The sequence below is a fragment of the Conger conger genome, chromosome 9 (assembly GCF_963514075.1).
Source record: "Conger conger chromosome 9, fConCon1.1, whole genome shotgun sequence".
NCBI lineage: Eukaryota > Metazoa > Chordata > Actinopteri > Anguilliformes > Congridae > Conger > Conger conger.
The window spans coordinates 50882044-50898937 of record NC_083768.1 but is presented as its reverse complement, the minus strand read 5'-3'; the positions used below and the strand labels follow the sequence as shown (position 1 = coordinate 50898937).

The 16894-nt window shown below is 45.0% G+C and overlaps 1 protein-coding gene across 2 annotated transcripts in view; it reads left to right on the top strand.

Moving 5' to 3' along the window:
• Positions 1-16894, top strand: part of jarid2b (jumonji and AT-rich interaction domain containing 2b) — a 136300-nt gene that overhangs the window by 82598 nt on the left and 36808 nt on the right. For both annotated transcript variants that reach the window (XM_061253763.1, XM_061253764.1), the window contains exon 4: positions 10957-11126. In XM_061253763.1, the coding sequence (XP_061109747.1) occupies positions 10957-11126 (170 nt within the window). The remainder of the gene's footprint in view (positions 1-10956; positions 11127-16894) is intronic.

Genomic DNA, 16894 nt, shown 5'->3' with positions numbered 1-16894 from the left:
CGTATTTGCATTTCAATACTTCGTTTCAGCGGAACTATTAGGATGTGCTGTACTGTGAAGTTGAAGTGGGAAACATTGAGTGTAACTGGAGCACTGCACCCTGAAAGAATCTGGCAAGGAGAGACTGAACTGGGAGCCTTCAACTATCGATTGACAAAATAAACTAGAAGGGCTTCGGAAATAGCAACATAATTAGGAAGCGCACATATGAGCCAATAGAATGCACCACCCTCTCTAATGATTTGAGTGTGTTGTTCGATTCACACATTTTGTTCGCAACCTGAAGTGGTGTGGATGCCTCCAGCGTATGCCTGCAATAATTTATGTAATGGCATATTATATTCACTAGTTTATTCATGTGTTTATCTGTTTTTCAAAAAATCACTAAGTATTAGATACTCTCGCTCCCATGAGTGCCCTTTAAAAAATTATAAAGCATGTACGTGCCGTAATTTGGAAGCTTTTCATGCTGTCATCGCACTGTGAGGCTTTAGCACACAATTTAGTGTGTTTTGTGGATTCCTGAATGTACAGTCGTAGTGGAGGAATATCGTGTATATACACTGAGCACATTATTAGGAACACCTGTACACCTGCGTATTCATGCGATTATCTAATCAGCCAATTGTGTGGCAGCAGTGCAATGCATACAATCATGTAGATACAGGTCAAAAACTTAAGTTAATGTTCACATCAGCCATCAAAATGTGATCTCAGTGACTTTGACCATGAAATGACTGTTGGTACCAGACAGGGTGGATCTCAGAAACTGCTGATCTCATGGGATCTTCACGCCCAACAGTCTCTAGAGTTTGCAGAGAATAGTTTCAAAAACCAAAAACATCCAGTGCAGGCAGAAATGCCTTGTTAATGAGAGAGATATGAGGAGAATGGCCAGACTGGTCAAAGCTGACAGAAAGATGACAGTAATGCAAATAACCACGCATTACAACAGTGGTATGCGGAAGAGCATCTCTGAACACACAATGCACCGAAAGTGGATGGGCTACAGCAGCAAAAGTAATACCTAATGAAGTGCTCACTGATAATATTGTGGTATACCGGACGGCGTTCTTTCCTAACTACTGACCTGCTGCCCTTAGTGCTGGATAAAGCACTACGCATTCCAAACACGGATAACTCCCTTCAGAATTTGAGACTCCTCAAATATTTATTCTGCTTAACCTTGGACATCCCTCTGTGGTCCCCTCTCCACATGTTTACACCTGTGTGTCTGGAATAATGACTGGGAGGGGGAAGGGGGAGGTGGGCGGTCTGGGCAGGTCAGCCGGTTTAAGGGTCAGCGCTATGTAAGGCTATTCATCGAGGCTTGTCACCAGTGCGCTGGGTACTCCCAGACAGAAAGCAATAAACACATTAACCAAAGTGCGTCTACCCGCCTTTGTTTACATTAGGAGCCAGGCACGTAGTCTCCGCAGGGAGCTCCGACCGCACTGATTCATGGGAAAACACAGGAGCCAGACTGTGTTTTCACGGCCCATTTTTTAACACGAACCAAATCTTCACCGATTGCAAACCCGTTCTACCTTGGGGAGCGAGAACATAAAAAGGCTTTTTCCATTTTATTATTTTTTTCAGGCAGGAAAATGTCAAGGAAGTTTTAAAAAACAAGACCGATTATATTCAGTTCATTTTATTTGTGTAGTACTTACAAAGCCACTGTCACAAAGATTGTTTACAGAAAGCCAGGAATTAAATCTGCCATAAAGTTTAGTGTGAGTCCTGTGGGGTCCAGTCTTGTGTTCTCGAGTTTGACCTCTGGGCTTGTTTGACATGGTGGAGGACCACAAATCTTATGTTTTGCAATAGGATCTTTATGATAGGCTCTACCACTTATGCATTTTCCTCATTCGGCAACAGGCATTACTTGTTGTTTATTTATTAACCAATTCCAAATCCCTGATTTCTGCATGCTGCAACCAGACGGTATAAGTGGATGGATGTTTAGATATGCATAGTTGCAGACTCTGGGAACAGGTGGAAGAGTGTAACGAACCACTGCTGGACAGCCAGTCAATACCTGGGCTGAATAACTGAATACAGGTGTAGGTTGTCGACAGGTGCCAGGAGTTAGCAGGCAGAAATATCCACAGCAAGGTATAACAGATTCCTCCAAACTCTGGTTTGGCAATGATGGAAAATCATTCATTCACTTAGTGGGCTCCAAAATGATTGGCACCCTTGATAAATGATGAAAAATGCTGTAATTTGGCACCTGTTGTTTTAAATAAAAATGTGATCACTAAATATAAAACATTGAAACATGACATAAATGTATTGAAATAAAAGTATATACTTTTCCCATATGTTTGAACATAAGATATAGATCATTATCCATGTTGATTATTATATGCAGCCTTTTTTCTCCATTTTTATTAAGGGTGCCAATAATTCTGGGGCCCACTGCATGTATTGGTGATTAATGTTCCCATTACGTTTTTGTAATTAATGTGCCTATTAATTGTGCGGACTTAAGTTGTGAAATCCATCTTTTGTGCAATGGCGTAATACGAACCAGAGGAAATGAGATGTACAGAAAAGAGAACTGCGATCATTCAGTGTGAAAAATGACATGCGTAATGCATTAAGACTTTATCACATAACTTTTTTAGAATGTGGTTATATCAGTTGCCGTGTGGTATTATTTTCAGTGTTGTAGTTATCTTCCATAGACATTTAAAACATAGATATTGTCTTCTGATATGATACTAAGCAGTTAAAATTCTCTTCAGCGTTCCTCATTGGAAAGTTTTCATCGGGTTATCTTGGTTATAATAGGGCATCTTTGTATTAACTGAGATTGAAATTAATTTTAAGCCTCCGTTAAGCAGGTCTGTCAGCACAGTAGTCTGGGCCTGATCCTCTGATTGTGGGTCAGCAGGCTTGTAAACAATACAGGCCTCAATACGAGCGGAGCCTTCTGGAGCCCCCCCCCCCCCCCGGCTCTCTCCCCACAAAGGGGAGCTGGGGAGGAGATTAGGAGAGACTCCAGCGGCCGTGGAATGCCTTTGATGTGTGGAGGCCTCATATCAGGCCCAGAGCTGGGTGCTGCTGTTTACCTGCGGCGCCAGAGACTTTCATTTGCAGAAGACCCTTCTTCCCCAGACAGGCGAGGTCGGGCAGTCAGCTCGTACAGGTCCGGTTTCAGCCGCTCTGAAGGAACAAAGCCTGTAGCCTCGTGGTTAAGATACACGCCTGGGACCTTGAAGGTTGGTGCTTTAAGCCCTGGTGTAGCCACGATGAGATCTGCACAGCTGTCGAGCAAGGCCCTTACCACATTGCTCCAGGGGGGCTTGTTCCCTGCGTAGTCTAATCAATTGTAAGTCTATTTGGGTAAATGCGTCAGCTAAATAGCAAAGTAAATATTATTACTATCATTATTAACCCCGTATGGGGGGATGCAACCTGCACGTCTTCTCTTAACAGAAGGATGTGATACCAGCGTTGTATTTGATCTTATGACCGTTTTTCAAGACACATGACCATTGAAATGCGTTGCAGTTCCTCTGCCTTTCTATGGGTTTTCTTTACGGTGCCTTAGTCCATGATGGGTTAAGAACGGTCAGTTCTCCCATCCGGCACAGCAGCCAAAACATGCGACGGAAAAATAAGCGGCAGTATTTCCGCGCCGGCGTTTGAAGCGTGAACCGGTGTTCTGGAGGAGGACGCGCGAGACGGCCGGCCAAGCGCACGCCGCACGCCGGTCTAGGTGCAGGAGGCCATTAGACTCATTTCACACTGAGCACACAGAGCAGACGGAGCAGACAGACAGGCTGACAGCCAGGCCCGCACGGGGGGCGGAGGCTGCTGCCTCCCATTAGCTTCCTGTCCTTCAGTCACAAATAAACGCTCATAGGCGCAACCCTGTCATTTCAGTTTTTCGCCACGATGCTAGGCCGCAGTTAGCATTTCATTAAAGACGGACGTAAAGTGTATGTCATAGACCCTTTTTTTCCCCTGATGCGTACACGGAGTATGTCTGTAAGATGCCTTGGTATGCGTTCGCTACTGCTGAAAAAGGTGAAAAAAAATGATAGCTTTGATTTTTTTTGAGTGATAGAATTATCATTGCCATAGTGACGAGTGATGTTTGGGTTAAGTGGTAGGTAGTTGACATGCACTGTACGTGTGTGTTAATGCGCTGCTTTGTGAAAGTGACACCAGTTCTCTTTGATTACTGAAATTATGAGGGCAGCATTGTGGTCTAAGTTTGGCCTAGAATTCCAGCTCTAGATCGGTGCAGAAACTTGTTCGACATAAACAATACGGCTACAGTTTCAAGATGGAAGAGGCCACATTGGAAATTAGCGCAGTGCTTTTGAGAGCTTTCTTACATAAATTCTGTGTTGGATTCCGCTATTGTTGTCGTCTCTGCGCAAACAGCTCCTCTATTCATAACAACCGTTTCCCGGATAATCAAAGGCCCTGCGCTAAATGAGCTGTAACTTCAGAGGAGAGCCTCCTTTGAACAGGGGAAACCTGGGATTATGTCGGGATGAACGGGGAACATCCTGGAATAATTGCCGGTCTGTGCCGCGATTGCAGGTGCGTTGCTGCTGCAGTTGATGTGGCCAGCCAGGTGGGTAGTGTGTTGGGTTGCTTTGCAGAATGAATGCCTTACAATAAGATTCAAGGAGACACTTCTATTAGTCTTTGATACAGAATAGCTGCACTCGATGAGGACAAAGTAAAAAGTAGACCTAGAAATGTAACTTAATGTGAAATATATATTTTGTCTTGATGTTTTCTGATTTCTTTTCAATATTATGGTTTCATATATGAATCACCTACCCTTATTCAGCAGCTTTGAATTATTATTCAATAATACAATGGCTAAATTTGATGGTGGCAACACGATTCGGATCTGCAACCTGATGGTCTCCTACCGTATTTGTTTTACTGTTTTAATTGTGGGTTATAAATTATTCAGGCCTGTTGTTTCTTGATATAAAAGCCCCATTGTCAGAAGGCCTGTATCTGTCCCATTAAGATTGCTCTGGGGTTGTAAACCCTACAAGGGCAGTTGCACTCCCCGACACACACACACACACACGCACGCACGCACGCACGCACACACGCACACACACACACACACACACACACACACACACCACATGCACTGTACACACCACACACACACACACATGCACTGCACACACCCTACACACATACGCACACCGCACACACACACACACACACACACACACAACCTTGTGCGGGCAGAAGATGGGTGGCCTGGGATCAAAGAGAGCCTTGCAGTAAGGCTCTGGAGATCCTGCACAAGTCTGGACCCCTCCCCAGAAAAATAAAAACTGCCACACTGACACCACCTCACCGACTCTGTGGTCATGACGCTGACATGATAAGGAGTGTAAGGGGGTGGGAATTCTGCTTGCTTTCGTAGTGAAAATCTTCCCATTGTGTCCATGTGAGACAGGGAAACCGAGCGCTTGTTGAGCAGCATAACCCAAAAGCATTCTGAGAAGACTATACTTTGTGCTTTTCAGCGCAAGTGAAAGTACTGAGCTCTCAAAACCAATAAACGCCGCTAAACACTACACACTCTATGCGGAACTGTACCTTCGAGCTGACTAAAACATTGCCGTCATCGCACGGCAAGCTTTCTTCCTCTTTTTTTTGCCAGAAACTCTTATTAATCATTTTGACGCGGTGTTGAAAAGCCAACAGCGTAGCATTTCCACTAAAAATCAGGTTCTAACAGGCTTGGACACTTTCTGTGATCTGTTTATTTTTCATGTTTACTCAGCACCTCATCTGTTTCGAATAAAGGCCTGGAGACGTTTTCAACTCGCAGACCTGCCAAGAGTCCCTACGAATTGTCCAAATGCACAGGGCTTTTGACAATATCAAGTATCTCTTGCAGCTAATGTAATACATTGGACGTGTAACCGGTTAAATCTCTTTATTTCATTACTAGGAGATTTACAATTAAGTGGTAATGCTTATGAATGGGCAACAGATAAAACCGGCCCAGTAAAAGTGGTCATCATAGTCTTAAACCGTCTAGACAGGATGGTAGTCCCCCAGTGTTTTATTGGCTCTCTTCTCCTTCTGTCCAATTAAATTGCGCAATTATTTAAAAGCCTTGGTTAGATTGGCTGGGTAGATTGTTGTTTTTATAAGCTTTCAGTAGTAAGCTTTCGTAACTTCCACTTTCCGAATTTGGACAAGCAAAGTAATATCTTCTCTTTCCAAAGGAAGATTAAAAACAAAGTATCTGTTTACACTGCGTCAGTGGACTTCTCCAAACCACCGACCACAAAATGGTGTCTGACATCTTCACTGGCCTTCTCGCAGCCGCGGTGAAAGTGCAGTGTTGGACCTTAGTCAACAGGAATAAAACGAGACCTAGAAAGCCATTACATTAGCATCTGCCACAAGATACCAATGACCACTAACTCGAGGGGCTTCACACGTTTTAGTACAGTCATGTAAATCATGCAGGCTTCTGGAATGGTTGAACTGTAACTAAATGTGGAGTGTCACATTTTGTTTTAAAATTAGAATCAGAAAGGGACATGACTGCCAGCTGGTCAAACTATTAATGCAAGTTGAGCTCTGGTCAGAAGTTTAAAAACACAGTGCCTTAGTTCTGCTTCTTTGTACTGTACGTTAGATTTTTAAAAAGTATTATTTTAATGCTGTATTATGTTATTATTGCTTCCCTCCCCCTTCCCAAATTTGGAATGGCCAATCCTTTTTATTGGCAGTTTATGCCATTGCCTCTGCTACAAGGGTGTCATTTCAATTTAAAATGTGGGGTGTTGTGAGTGCGGGTGGGGGTCATTATGTTCAAGGTACAATAGGTAAGATTTTTGTTTAAAAATGTTCTTTAATTCGGGTTTCAAAATATACAGTTGATGGACCGACACAAATTGTTTATAATTGCCACAGCCGATGCTCTGCTATGATTTTGGACAATCGTGCTCTCCTCGAAAGCCTGCTCGCCAGAGTGACTTGCGGTTGCTCAGTCGACCAGTAGGGGTTGCTAGTGAGCGAGTAGACACACAGAATCTCTCCTGTCCATGTTCAATGCTAGAGCCAATGTACATAGGCCTCTAGGACTGCTGGCCTCTGTAGGCCCTGGCACAGTTCAGATTTGATGCCAGACCGTGGAGCCCATCCATCCACTTGGACAGTGCCTTAACGGGATGTGCCACCCATAAATGTATGTCAGTTTTTGTAAACAACAAGCTTAGAGAAGATTAGTCATGGCAATGGATTAATGTTGCCTGATTTCAGAATATAGCCATGTTAGGGTCTCACTTTGTTTGTCGTGAACCTATTTGGAGGGTAAACGGTTGCACAGATGTTTCATCAGCTTGGCACTAATTTAAAAAACAGTAATTTAATCGCTTTTTTTTTTTTTTAACACCTTTTCCTGTTATGTGAATTTTTCTGTGCTCATTATGTCAGTTTTCAGAGCGCTCTTTCCTCTTGTATTAATTTGAGTAGGCTATCAAGAAGTCAAACTCAACTCTTTAAATTGAGAATTTTCTTTTTGGCAATGGGCCATTATTTCTGTAAATAAAACATGGGAGGACAAGCTTTGAAAAGAATTAGAAAAGAATACTACACTTCATTTTGAGTACTGCAGTAGGCTGTCAGTCATTTCAGCAGTCTGGCTTTTGTCTGGATGTAATAGAACTAATGGTGCTAGTCTATACCCAGAAGCACAATCACATTTTCAATGTGCCAATTCCCGATTGGCTCAGCCACCCTAGTGACATCATTCTAATCCAGTTCCATCATGGACTGATGCAACATGTCATCAACATTTCCACATTTATGCGCAGATATTCATGGAAGAAAAATATGTAACCATGTCAAAAACAAATCATATTGGCACTGTGCTCGTTACAACGTACCCTCTGTGAATTCATCAATATATAAACATGAAGAACTTTTACAGAAATGTAACCCGTATCAACAAAGTTGTGAATCTCTGGCTTTTAATATGTCTCCCACCATGAAGCCGATATTGCGGGTTGAGTGGCAGTGGCCTTCGGGTGATGTGTGAAGAGGCAGCATCGCGCCTTCACAAAGTCTCATTTATCAGCCATTTTGTTAGAGGCAGCAGTTAGTGAGTGGCAGGCTAATGAGCTCGATAGCTGGAGACGCGGTCAGATGAATGCCATTATGACCAAGGTGTGAAGAGTAAGTCCGTCCCAGGTAATGAATCCGTCAACACCACTCCCACTGTGACAGCCATATTTAGGCCGTAGGATTCGGAATTACTCCCTGCTGGGAAGCCGTCCTCTCTTCCTCTTCAGCGGACATTCAGAGAGAGGGAGGCCTCCCCGGTTTTCAGTTCTGCGGATGTCACCATTATGAAACCCCCCCTTCCCCCACCACCTTCCCCCGGCTATCCAAAACCTTAAGGCAGCCTTTTTCTGCCTGAACGACGAGGCTGACGGCTGACTGCGACACACATCCAGGAGAACGGAGTCATGTGGAAATGCTTAAATCGGCGAATTGGGATTTAATTGCGTGGCTTTTGCATGCGAGGCGCTGAGGTCAAGGCGTTGTCAGTCAAAGCCTATCGGGGCGGGGGCTGATTATAGTGTTTAGTAAGTATTACATAAATTGGCGAAATGACTCACGTTTTTCAGAGTGCTCTGCGTTCAGCCTAGTAATTTTTGCGAGTTCCACGTCGGGCTGTGTTGGACGGGCACGATGCGAGGGTGTACTCAAACTGTAGCCAGACTGCTCTCACAAACCGTTCTGCCTGAAAAGCAGCACTGAGTACATGCAGGGCAGAGCCTTGAATAAACGTCACCGTCTTTCCCCTTTTGCTAGGGCTTCTTTGAAAAGGGATTAAGCTTTTCCTTTGGAAAATAGGCACGAGTGCTTGTGTGCTTGTGTGCGTATGTGCGTATGTGCGTATGTGCGTATGTGCGTATGTGCGTATGTGCGTATGTGCGTATGTGCGTATGTGCGTATGTGCGTATGTGCGTACGTGTGCACGTACGTGTGTGTGTGTGTGTGCCTGCGTGCATGCACACGTGGGGATGTGTGAGTGACGGAGATTGAGTGTGTGTGTGTGTGTGTGTGTGTGTGTGTGTGTGTGTGTGTGTGTGTGTGAGAGGGAGAGAGAAAGGGAGAGAGAGAAAGGGGGAGAAAAAGCAAGTGAGGGAGAAAGGGAGAGCGATTGTTTATGAAAAACCATAAATACTCCTGGCTGGCTGTTGTGATAGAAATGGCAGTCTTTTGATGTCAGGTACGGTGGTTCTGAGGCTCACAGCAGGTTTTCTTTGTGCTCTGATTTGGCCGTGATTCAAGGACTCCAAAATCTGGAGCTGGAAGTGCGCTAGACAGCGGAGTAGAATTTTCTGGAACCGCTGTCCGTTTTGCAATAGAGAATTGGGTAAATGTTGTAATGGATAGATAAACATGGCACTCCTGCCTTATTTAAAATAACAGAGAACTGGGCCGTGCTTTCTTAACAGTTCTGCCGGGTCTGAATTGATTGGTAGTGCTGTCTGTCTGCATTTGCTTAACCTCTGGTAATGGATGAGAAGTCCCTGGAACAGACATCTGTTTGAATCTGAAATTGCTTCTTACATGGCAGTGAATTCCTCTCAAGCAGAGAAGGGCCTGTTCGCAGCGAAAACGACTCGCGCAAAACGGGCAGCGGTCCACCGGCTGGAATCAAATATATGAATTGAACCGGAACAGGAGGTTCCTGTTGCTAAAATAACATAATTAAATCATATTTGGCTCTCACTCCGTAAACGCTGTAAGATGCGCGGGAGGAATGTAGCGTTAAGATGGCCGGCTCAATCCGGCTCTCGTATTGAGGACGTACAGATTTTTAGTATTCCAGCCTGTCAGGCTTTGAACGTTGACGGAATCTGAAGGGTTTGTCTTACGGAGGAGAGAACGGGAGATCTTAAAAGGAAAAAGGCCTGACAAAGCGGCCTTGAGTCTGTCGGCACGTAGACGCATCCTTTGTACTTTTATCAGTTGTCAGCCGCCACAAAGGTCTTGGCAGCGTTTAATGGAGAACTTAATTACATTTTATAGACTCAACATGAATCAAAAGTTGGCAATTATGAGATGGATGACTGCTGGAAAGGTGGTGAGGGAGAGTAACGGAACAAACGTCTTTCATCCTCGTTAATGCCTTCATCATTTTAGTCAACGATTATATAAAACATTGTCTTTCCTCCTCCTAATTTTTAAGTATTGAAATTGTTTATGCGATGTAGGCGGCAGTATGTGTAATGGGTACAAACAAAGTCTTTGGTTCGCTTTTGATAATGATTTTATTTGACATTGTTGTTGAGCTACAGCTAGCTTATGTGAAACACAAGATGCTTTTACTGGATACAGATGCAAACAAATGCTTTCATTGGATAATGAGAAGCTCTTGTCAATCAAAACATGTTTTGGCGATAGTTTTGTTTAAAAGGCCTGTAACTGTTTACAGCCTAAGTGTAATCATGGATCTACTGAATGTAAATGTTCACTTCTGGATGTCGAAAGTTGTGTTGATTAATGGGGAGATTCTGCTTTGAAAATAGGAGCCCCAGCTACTGTGTGCTTTAGGGTTATCTGAAAGACGGGGATGGTAACGATAATTATGTTAACCATTGTCATAATATATCACAGTATATTGTCAATTTATTTAAAAATAATTCTGTGATTCATTTGACAGTGCAGTGCCATTGATACATTGCATAGTGTAGCTAGCACGTTTATAATTAGCATGACAAAGGGATTTCTTCAGATAATAAGATGGAAAATAATAGAAAATGGAATGTTGATTAACCATAGAGCATTAACCTAAACCTTGGCGGCAGGTATGCTATCAGACAGGATAAATAATTTGTTTTACAGTCAGTTCGGTTGACTGAATTTGAAGCTGCAGTATGGTTTGGTTGACCCCTGCCTTCCTGCTCCCTCCTGTAGGCCCAGACTGCAAGCGCAGAGGAAGTTTGCCCAGTCACAGCCCAACTCTCCCAGTACCACTCCGGTGAAGGTGGTGGACGCAGCGCTGCCCATTCCTGCCTCCCAGATCACAGACCTCTCCAAGCGCAAGCCCAAGACGGAGGACTTCCTGACCTTCCTCTGCCTGCGAGGTGAGCCCGGAGCCGTGATGTCACCGTGGAGATGGCGGAGTGTCTCACCCACCGGCGCCACTGCACGCTCAGTCATCCTAACGGCATTCTCCACTCCTCATCAGACAACGCACACACACACACACACACACACACACACACACACACACACACACACACGCGCGTGCGCGTGCACAAGCACACGCACACGCGCACGCACGCACGCACGCGCGCGCGCACACGCACACGTACATACACGCACACGTACACGCACACGCACACGCGCGCACACATGTACATACACGCACACACACACGTACATACACGCACGCACACGCACACACACACACACGTACATACACGCACGCGCATGCACACGCTCACGCACACACACACGCACACACACATGTATGGGGGCGACATGGCTCAGGCAGGAAGAGCAGTCGGAAGGTTGCCGGTTCGATCCCCCGCCTGGGCTGTGTCAAAGTGTCCCTGAGCAAGACACCTAACCCCCAAATGCTCCTGACGAGCTGGTCGGTGCCTTGCAGCCAATCGCCGTTGGTGTGTGAGTGTGTGTATGTGGGTGAATGAGAAGCATCAATTGTACAGCGCTTTGGATAAAGGCGCTATATAAATGCCAACCATTTACCATTTACATACACACGCACACACACACACACACACACACACACACGTACACACACACACACGCACACACGCCGCTGCACGCTCAGTCATCCTAACAGCATTCTCCACTCCTCATCAGACAACACACACACACACACGTACATACACACACACACACACACACACACACACACAACCACACGCACGCACGACGCACGCACACACACAAACACAAACACACTCGCGCCGCTGCACACTCAGTCATCCTAACAGTATTCTCCACTCCTCATCAGACAACACGCGCACACACACACACACACACACACACACGTACACACACACACCCACACACGTACATGTACATACATGCACACACGCACACACCTCTCTTCTCTCTTCCTCTTCTCTCCACATACTAGTGTAGCTTTTCTCCACTGCGATTCAGTTCCTGTGCTTTAACACAATTTGCCACAGAGAAGTGGGAGAAAGTAAGCACGTTATGATTTTATCTTGTTGACAAGATTATGAATCGGGCCGGTACATGGCAGAGACGCCATTTTGATTCGAGTAGCTGGGCTGCTGATCTCTAAGCTCTCGTGTCAGCCCATTCAAGTCTTATTTTAATGGGAATCTGATCCCTCAAAATGACTCTGTGAAAAGCACTTTAAAACTGACCTGACATCCCCAAATAAACCGGAGCAAACAGTGCCCATGGGTCACTTGACAGCATTTTGTAGACTTATTTTGATTTGTTACATTGTTGTTTAGTGCTGGAAAGTTATTTTTGTCACTATTGGGTAAATTGTTATAGCTTGCTATTTCCGAAAGACCCGTTAACTCGCCTGGTAATTGAACTTATACCGATAGAAACAGACAAATTAATTTTCTCGTTCCTTTCTGAGAGATTAAAGCAAGCTGACCCGGGAGATGCTTGAATTTTTATTGTTGTGCAGTTTTCCTCTTCATGAATCTCATGGTAGAAGTTATATTTAAAGTTTTCATTGCTACACACCATACACAAACGTATACTTTCAGTTGCAGATAGTGCCCATTCTTTGCCTCCCACCACAAACATAATTCAAGAGCAAACTCTGTGAAATACAAACATCTAGGAACATAGAAATTCCTGAAGCGCAGCACGAGCTGTTTAGCTGGCTGCTTTTACTGTAACTGTGCCAGGAACACATTCTTACTCTGGTCTAAAATTGTATTTGAGTAGTGCAAGTACTTGGTGGTGCAAGTTGGTGTTTTTGGTATTTGAGATGATGCATATTTAAGGCGACAACAGTGGCGTGCTCATTTAGATCTTTGTGGACAACATTCATGTGTAATTAAAATAGAAACCATTCGCTGAAATTGGTAGTGTTGTGAAATAGAAATAACTTTTTTTCTTTTTTAACCTTGGCTTGCTCAGCATGCAGCATAATAGCTTTGTGGAAAGCTTTTAAAAGTGTTTTGCAACAGAACATTACAATAAAAATGTTTTTGGTTGCCGTGGCTTTAGAAAATGAGCACTGGCTTGATTCTTTTGAGTTTTAATGTTAGATGTAATTTATAGTATTAAGGCTTCTAATGGATGACAAACTATTGAATTATCCCTCCAGCTGAACTTTAGGGGCTCTGGCCATAGGTAGTACATAGGAACATTAGGTAACTGCATGTTGAGTGCAATAGAGCTTGCTGGCTATTGAATTCAGTGTAGAAACCCAAGGCGATTTAACAACCAAAGACCTCAATTGACCTTATCGGTAAACATTTTGTGATCACTGATCATCAGTGTCGATCATATGTATAGCATTTTGTGAAAACTTGTGTTTTGGGAAAATATTTATTTGAATGTCCATATTTTGTTATTAGGTATTAGGCGTTTTATTAGGTAGTTTCACAATGTGCTATTCCTATGAAACGTAACTATCGTAAAACTGCTTTCAAAATCCCACTGGGGGAAGTTTTATGTAGCCTTCAAAAGTCTGATATTCCACTTTAGCACTCAACATGTGCAGTACAGGCTTCCTCCTAAGGCTTCACGAGCTTAGGTTAACTGAAGGTGCGCTTGCCTGTCTCGCAGAACAGCTCTGTGGCCTATCTAGTTCAGTATGCATATCTATGGTTGAGGCAGTCCCATCGGTGCAGTGGTCCAACAAGAAAACCCCTTGTCCCCAGTTGGACCGGCGTCGGGTCAGTGTGCAAACAAGCTTTAATCTCTCAGAAACGGCAGAGCTGCTATCAGTGTAGCATTCTGCTGAGGCGCATTATCAGCCTGCAGCCACAGCGCTGTGTCCACACTGAAGTCCCCGCCAAGCGCAAGATAAACCTTCCCCTCCTAGAAAGTACACCTCCGAGCAACCGAACGCTTTGCACTCTCGCCCGCCAATGCAAACGTGGCCGGCGCTTCGGGAGTTCGACGTGGAGCTTCGCTAGAAAGCCCCTTCGCCTTTTTCCCGGACTGACCTTTCTGAGAAGTGGCTGACGGACATCGGCTCGCGGTATTCGCCGGGCGGCGTGCCAAGTGTACAGTAGCTGTCCTTGGGTGTTCGGCTGTGCCGTTGGCTTAAGAAAGCGCCTCTTTGTTTGTCCTACTTTGTTTATTGTCGTTCCGCTAAAGCGTTGAGGATGTTGTAAGACATGTAAGGCACGTTATCTCAGATAGTGTGGACACCCGCCGGTTGTCCGGTTACCGGTCTCCTGGTACCGGTAGGAATTGGAGCTTGATTCTATTCCTAGGAAGTGGGTCCCTCTTTTCCCATCCACATGAAAGCGTATCTAAAAATGAATTGGGGGTGAATGCCAGGATACACTATAGCATGTCTTCGATGCTATTTGCAGATGAGCAGCATGTTGTTACGACGTGTGTAAATCTGTGTTTAAGCCTCATTGCTTGGCGTACCCTCGCCCGACGCCTCTTACGAAGGGCCTGACAAGATTGCAAACAGAAATCGGCCGTTAAGAAGATGAATGCTTCAATTAGATTAATTTTGTATTTCCATTAACCTTGGCTGGCTTTTGAAAGTAGGTTAAAGAGGTGCGGGAGGCGTTCTGCGGGGAATGGGGGCGCGTTACGGGAAGCTTCCCCTGTTACAACGCACGGCGTTTTAATCCCGAGAAGCGCGGCGCCACACGATGTCGGTGACAGACAGCGATGCGCGTGAAATATTGCGGAAAAGCGGCCTACTTCTCACCGTTTCTAACGGCTCGCGAACATCAATTGTCCCATCCCAATAGGAAAAAGGGGATTATAAATGTTTTGTCTTTGTTTTTTGTTTTGTTTTCATTACTTTGATTGGTCCTTGTGTTTCTGGTCATTTTCCCAGCGCAGAGAAAAAATAGTTGAGGTTTGGTGAACTGCATTTACTGTATTTCACACAGTTGAGACTGTAAGCTTTTTTTTCCAGACCTGTGAGACACTGACACACTGACACAGGCACTGACGCAGCCCCGGTGCCCTCTGGTTTCTGTTGCTGCTCCGTTTCACCAACGTTCAAAATGTTCGCCGCCCCCTCACCCCTCCACCTCTCGTTCCCGCCGGCAGTATTATTTACCGCTAGCGCTCTCCTACGGATATGTGGCTGGTCGTGGCCTCCGTACCGCACAGCCCTAATGGCGGTCTCGCACACGAGGGGCGGCAACCCACTCCACGAGGGACGGGCGGAGGAATGTCAGCTCCGACCGGGGGGCGTGCGGTCTCAGTGCGGTCTCAGCGTGAGGAGGCGCTGTTTCAACCCTCACTTTTCATATTTCAAAGGGTTAGCCCACCTTTGATGGCCTCCTTAAAGTCTTTTTTTTTTTTTCTTCTGTTTGTCGGTCGCTGCATTTAAATGAAAGACAAACAGAAAAATAACCCCTTCTGGGCGTTTGTGATTATGATCACTTTGTCCCTTTTAAAGATCACCGTGCGGCTTATTTATTTCTCTCTTCTTTTTATTTATTTATTTATTTTTTTTGATCGATCGTTTCGCGAAATGGAAGCCGGGAAGCCGGTTGAACCGTTTATTCTAGTTCTGAAAGAGATCAATTGCCTCCCCTGTAAGAAGCGGGAGGTCAGAGGGTTGTTTGTTCGCGGAGTCCGCTGGGGCTCGCTTACAATGAAACGTATCTTATCTGACAGACCTGCCAAACGTGCCCCGCTCGCCCTGACAGCACGATAAAAACCGTTGAATAATGAGACAAAATAATCAACTATTGGCAAAAAACGACGTCTAGTAGGCTTGAATATGTCCTTTGTTTTTTTGCGGCAAAATTGTTATTTTTTTTGTTCCGTTCTTTTGTTCCGGCCCATCAGTGACTGCTTTGTAGTCTCCAGTGTGTATTCAGCTGGGATTTCAACAGCATAGCAAGTTGGGCAAATTTTTTTTTTTTTTACATTCTTTTTGTTTTCGCACAACGGATATATTTTTAATCCCTCTTGGGCATTGTTCATTCTCTGATGCAATGTAGGGTAACATATGCTGTCCACAAAAAAAATCTAAGAAAATACAGTTCGGCAATAATGCCATTCGTTCAAATCCTTTTTTATCGCCTCATTTCTTTTCTCCTCTCCTGTGGAAATTGTGTTTGGAGGATCGAAGTCTGGACTTCAAATGCTGCTGCTTCTTCATACTCGTTCCCCCTCAAAGGAACGTAGGGAACAAGGAGTGGATGTCTCTGTGGAGTGGCAACCAGGAGTGGAGTTGGGTGTCTGATAGAGGGGTTATTGTTGGCCGCTGTCACACAAAGCCCTCTGTAACATGGGCCTATCAGCACCCAGTGCTCCGTTACGTGGCCCTCTGCTTGCTAGGAGCACGTACTGTACATGTTAGCGTGCCTACAGTAGTAAATGAATGACTTTTACGGAGCATGCTTTGCATAACAGGCTGTTTCCGGAACTTTCCGCCGTCCTCACCTTTGCACCGACGGCTCGTCGATGCTACGCGGCGCGTCAGCGGCAGGTTTCCCGGCCCTTGTTCCTAGAAACTTGGGCGTAGCGTTTCGGACCGGCTAAGCTGGGTTCGGGAGCGGTTCTCTTTTTTTCCTCGGGAAGTGACTCGGAGCCGGAACAAGATGGCCGATCTCAATTCAATTAACCGCGCTCGGGGGGCTTCGCCGTGGCAGCGAGCAGACTGATTAAATTTGCCTGTGACTCTGCCGCGGAGGGCAAACTGGGTTAATGGATTTCCAGACATTCA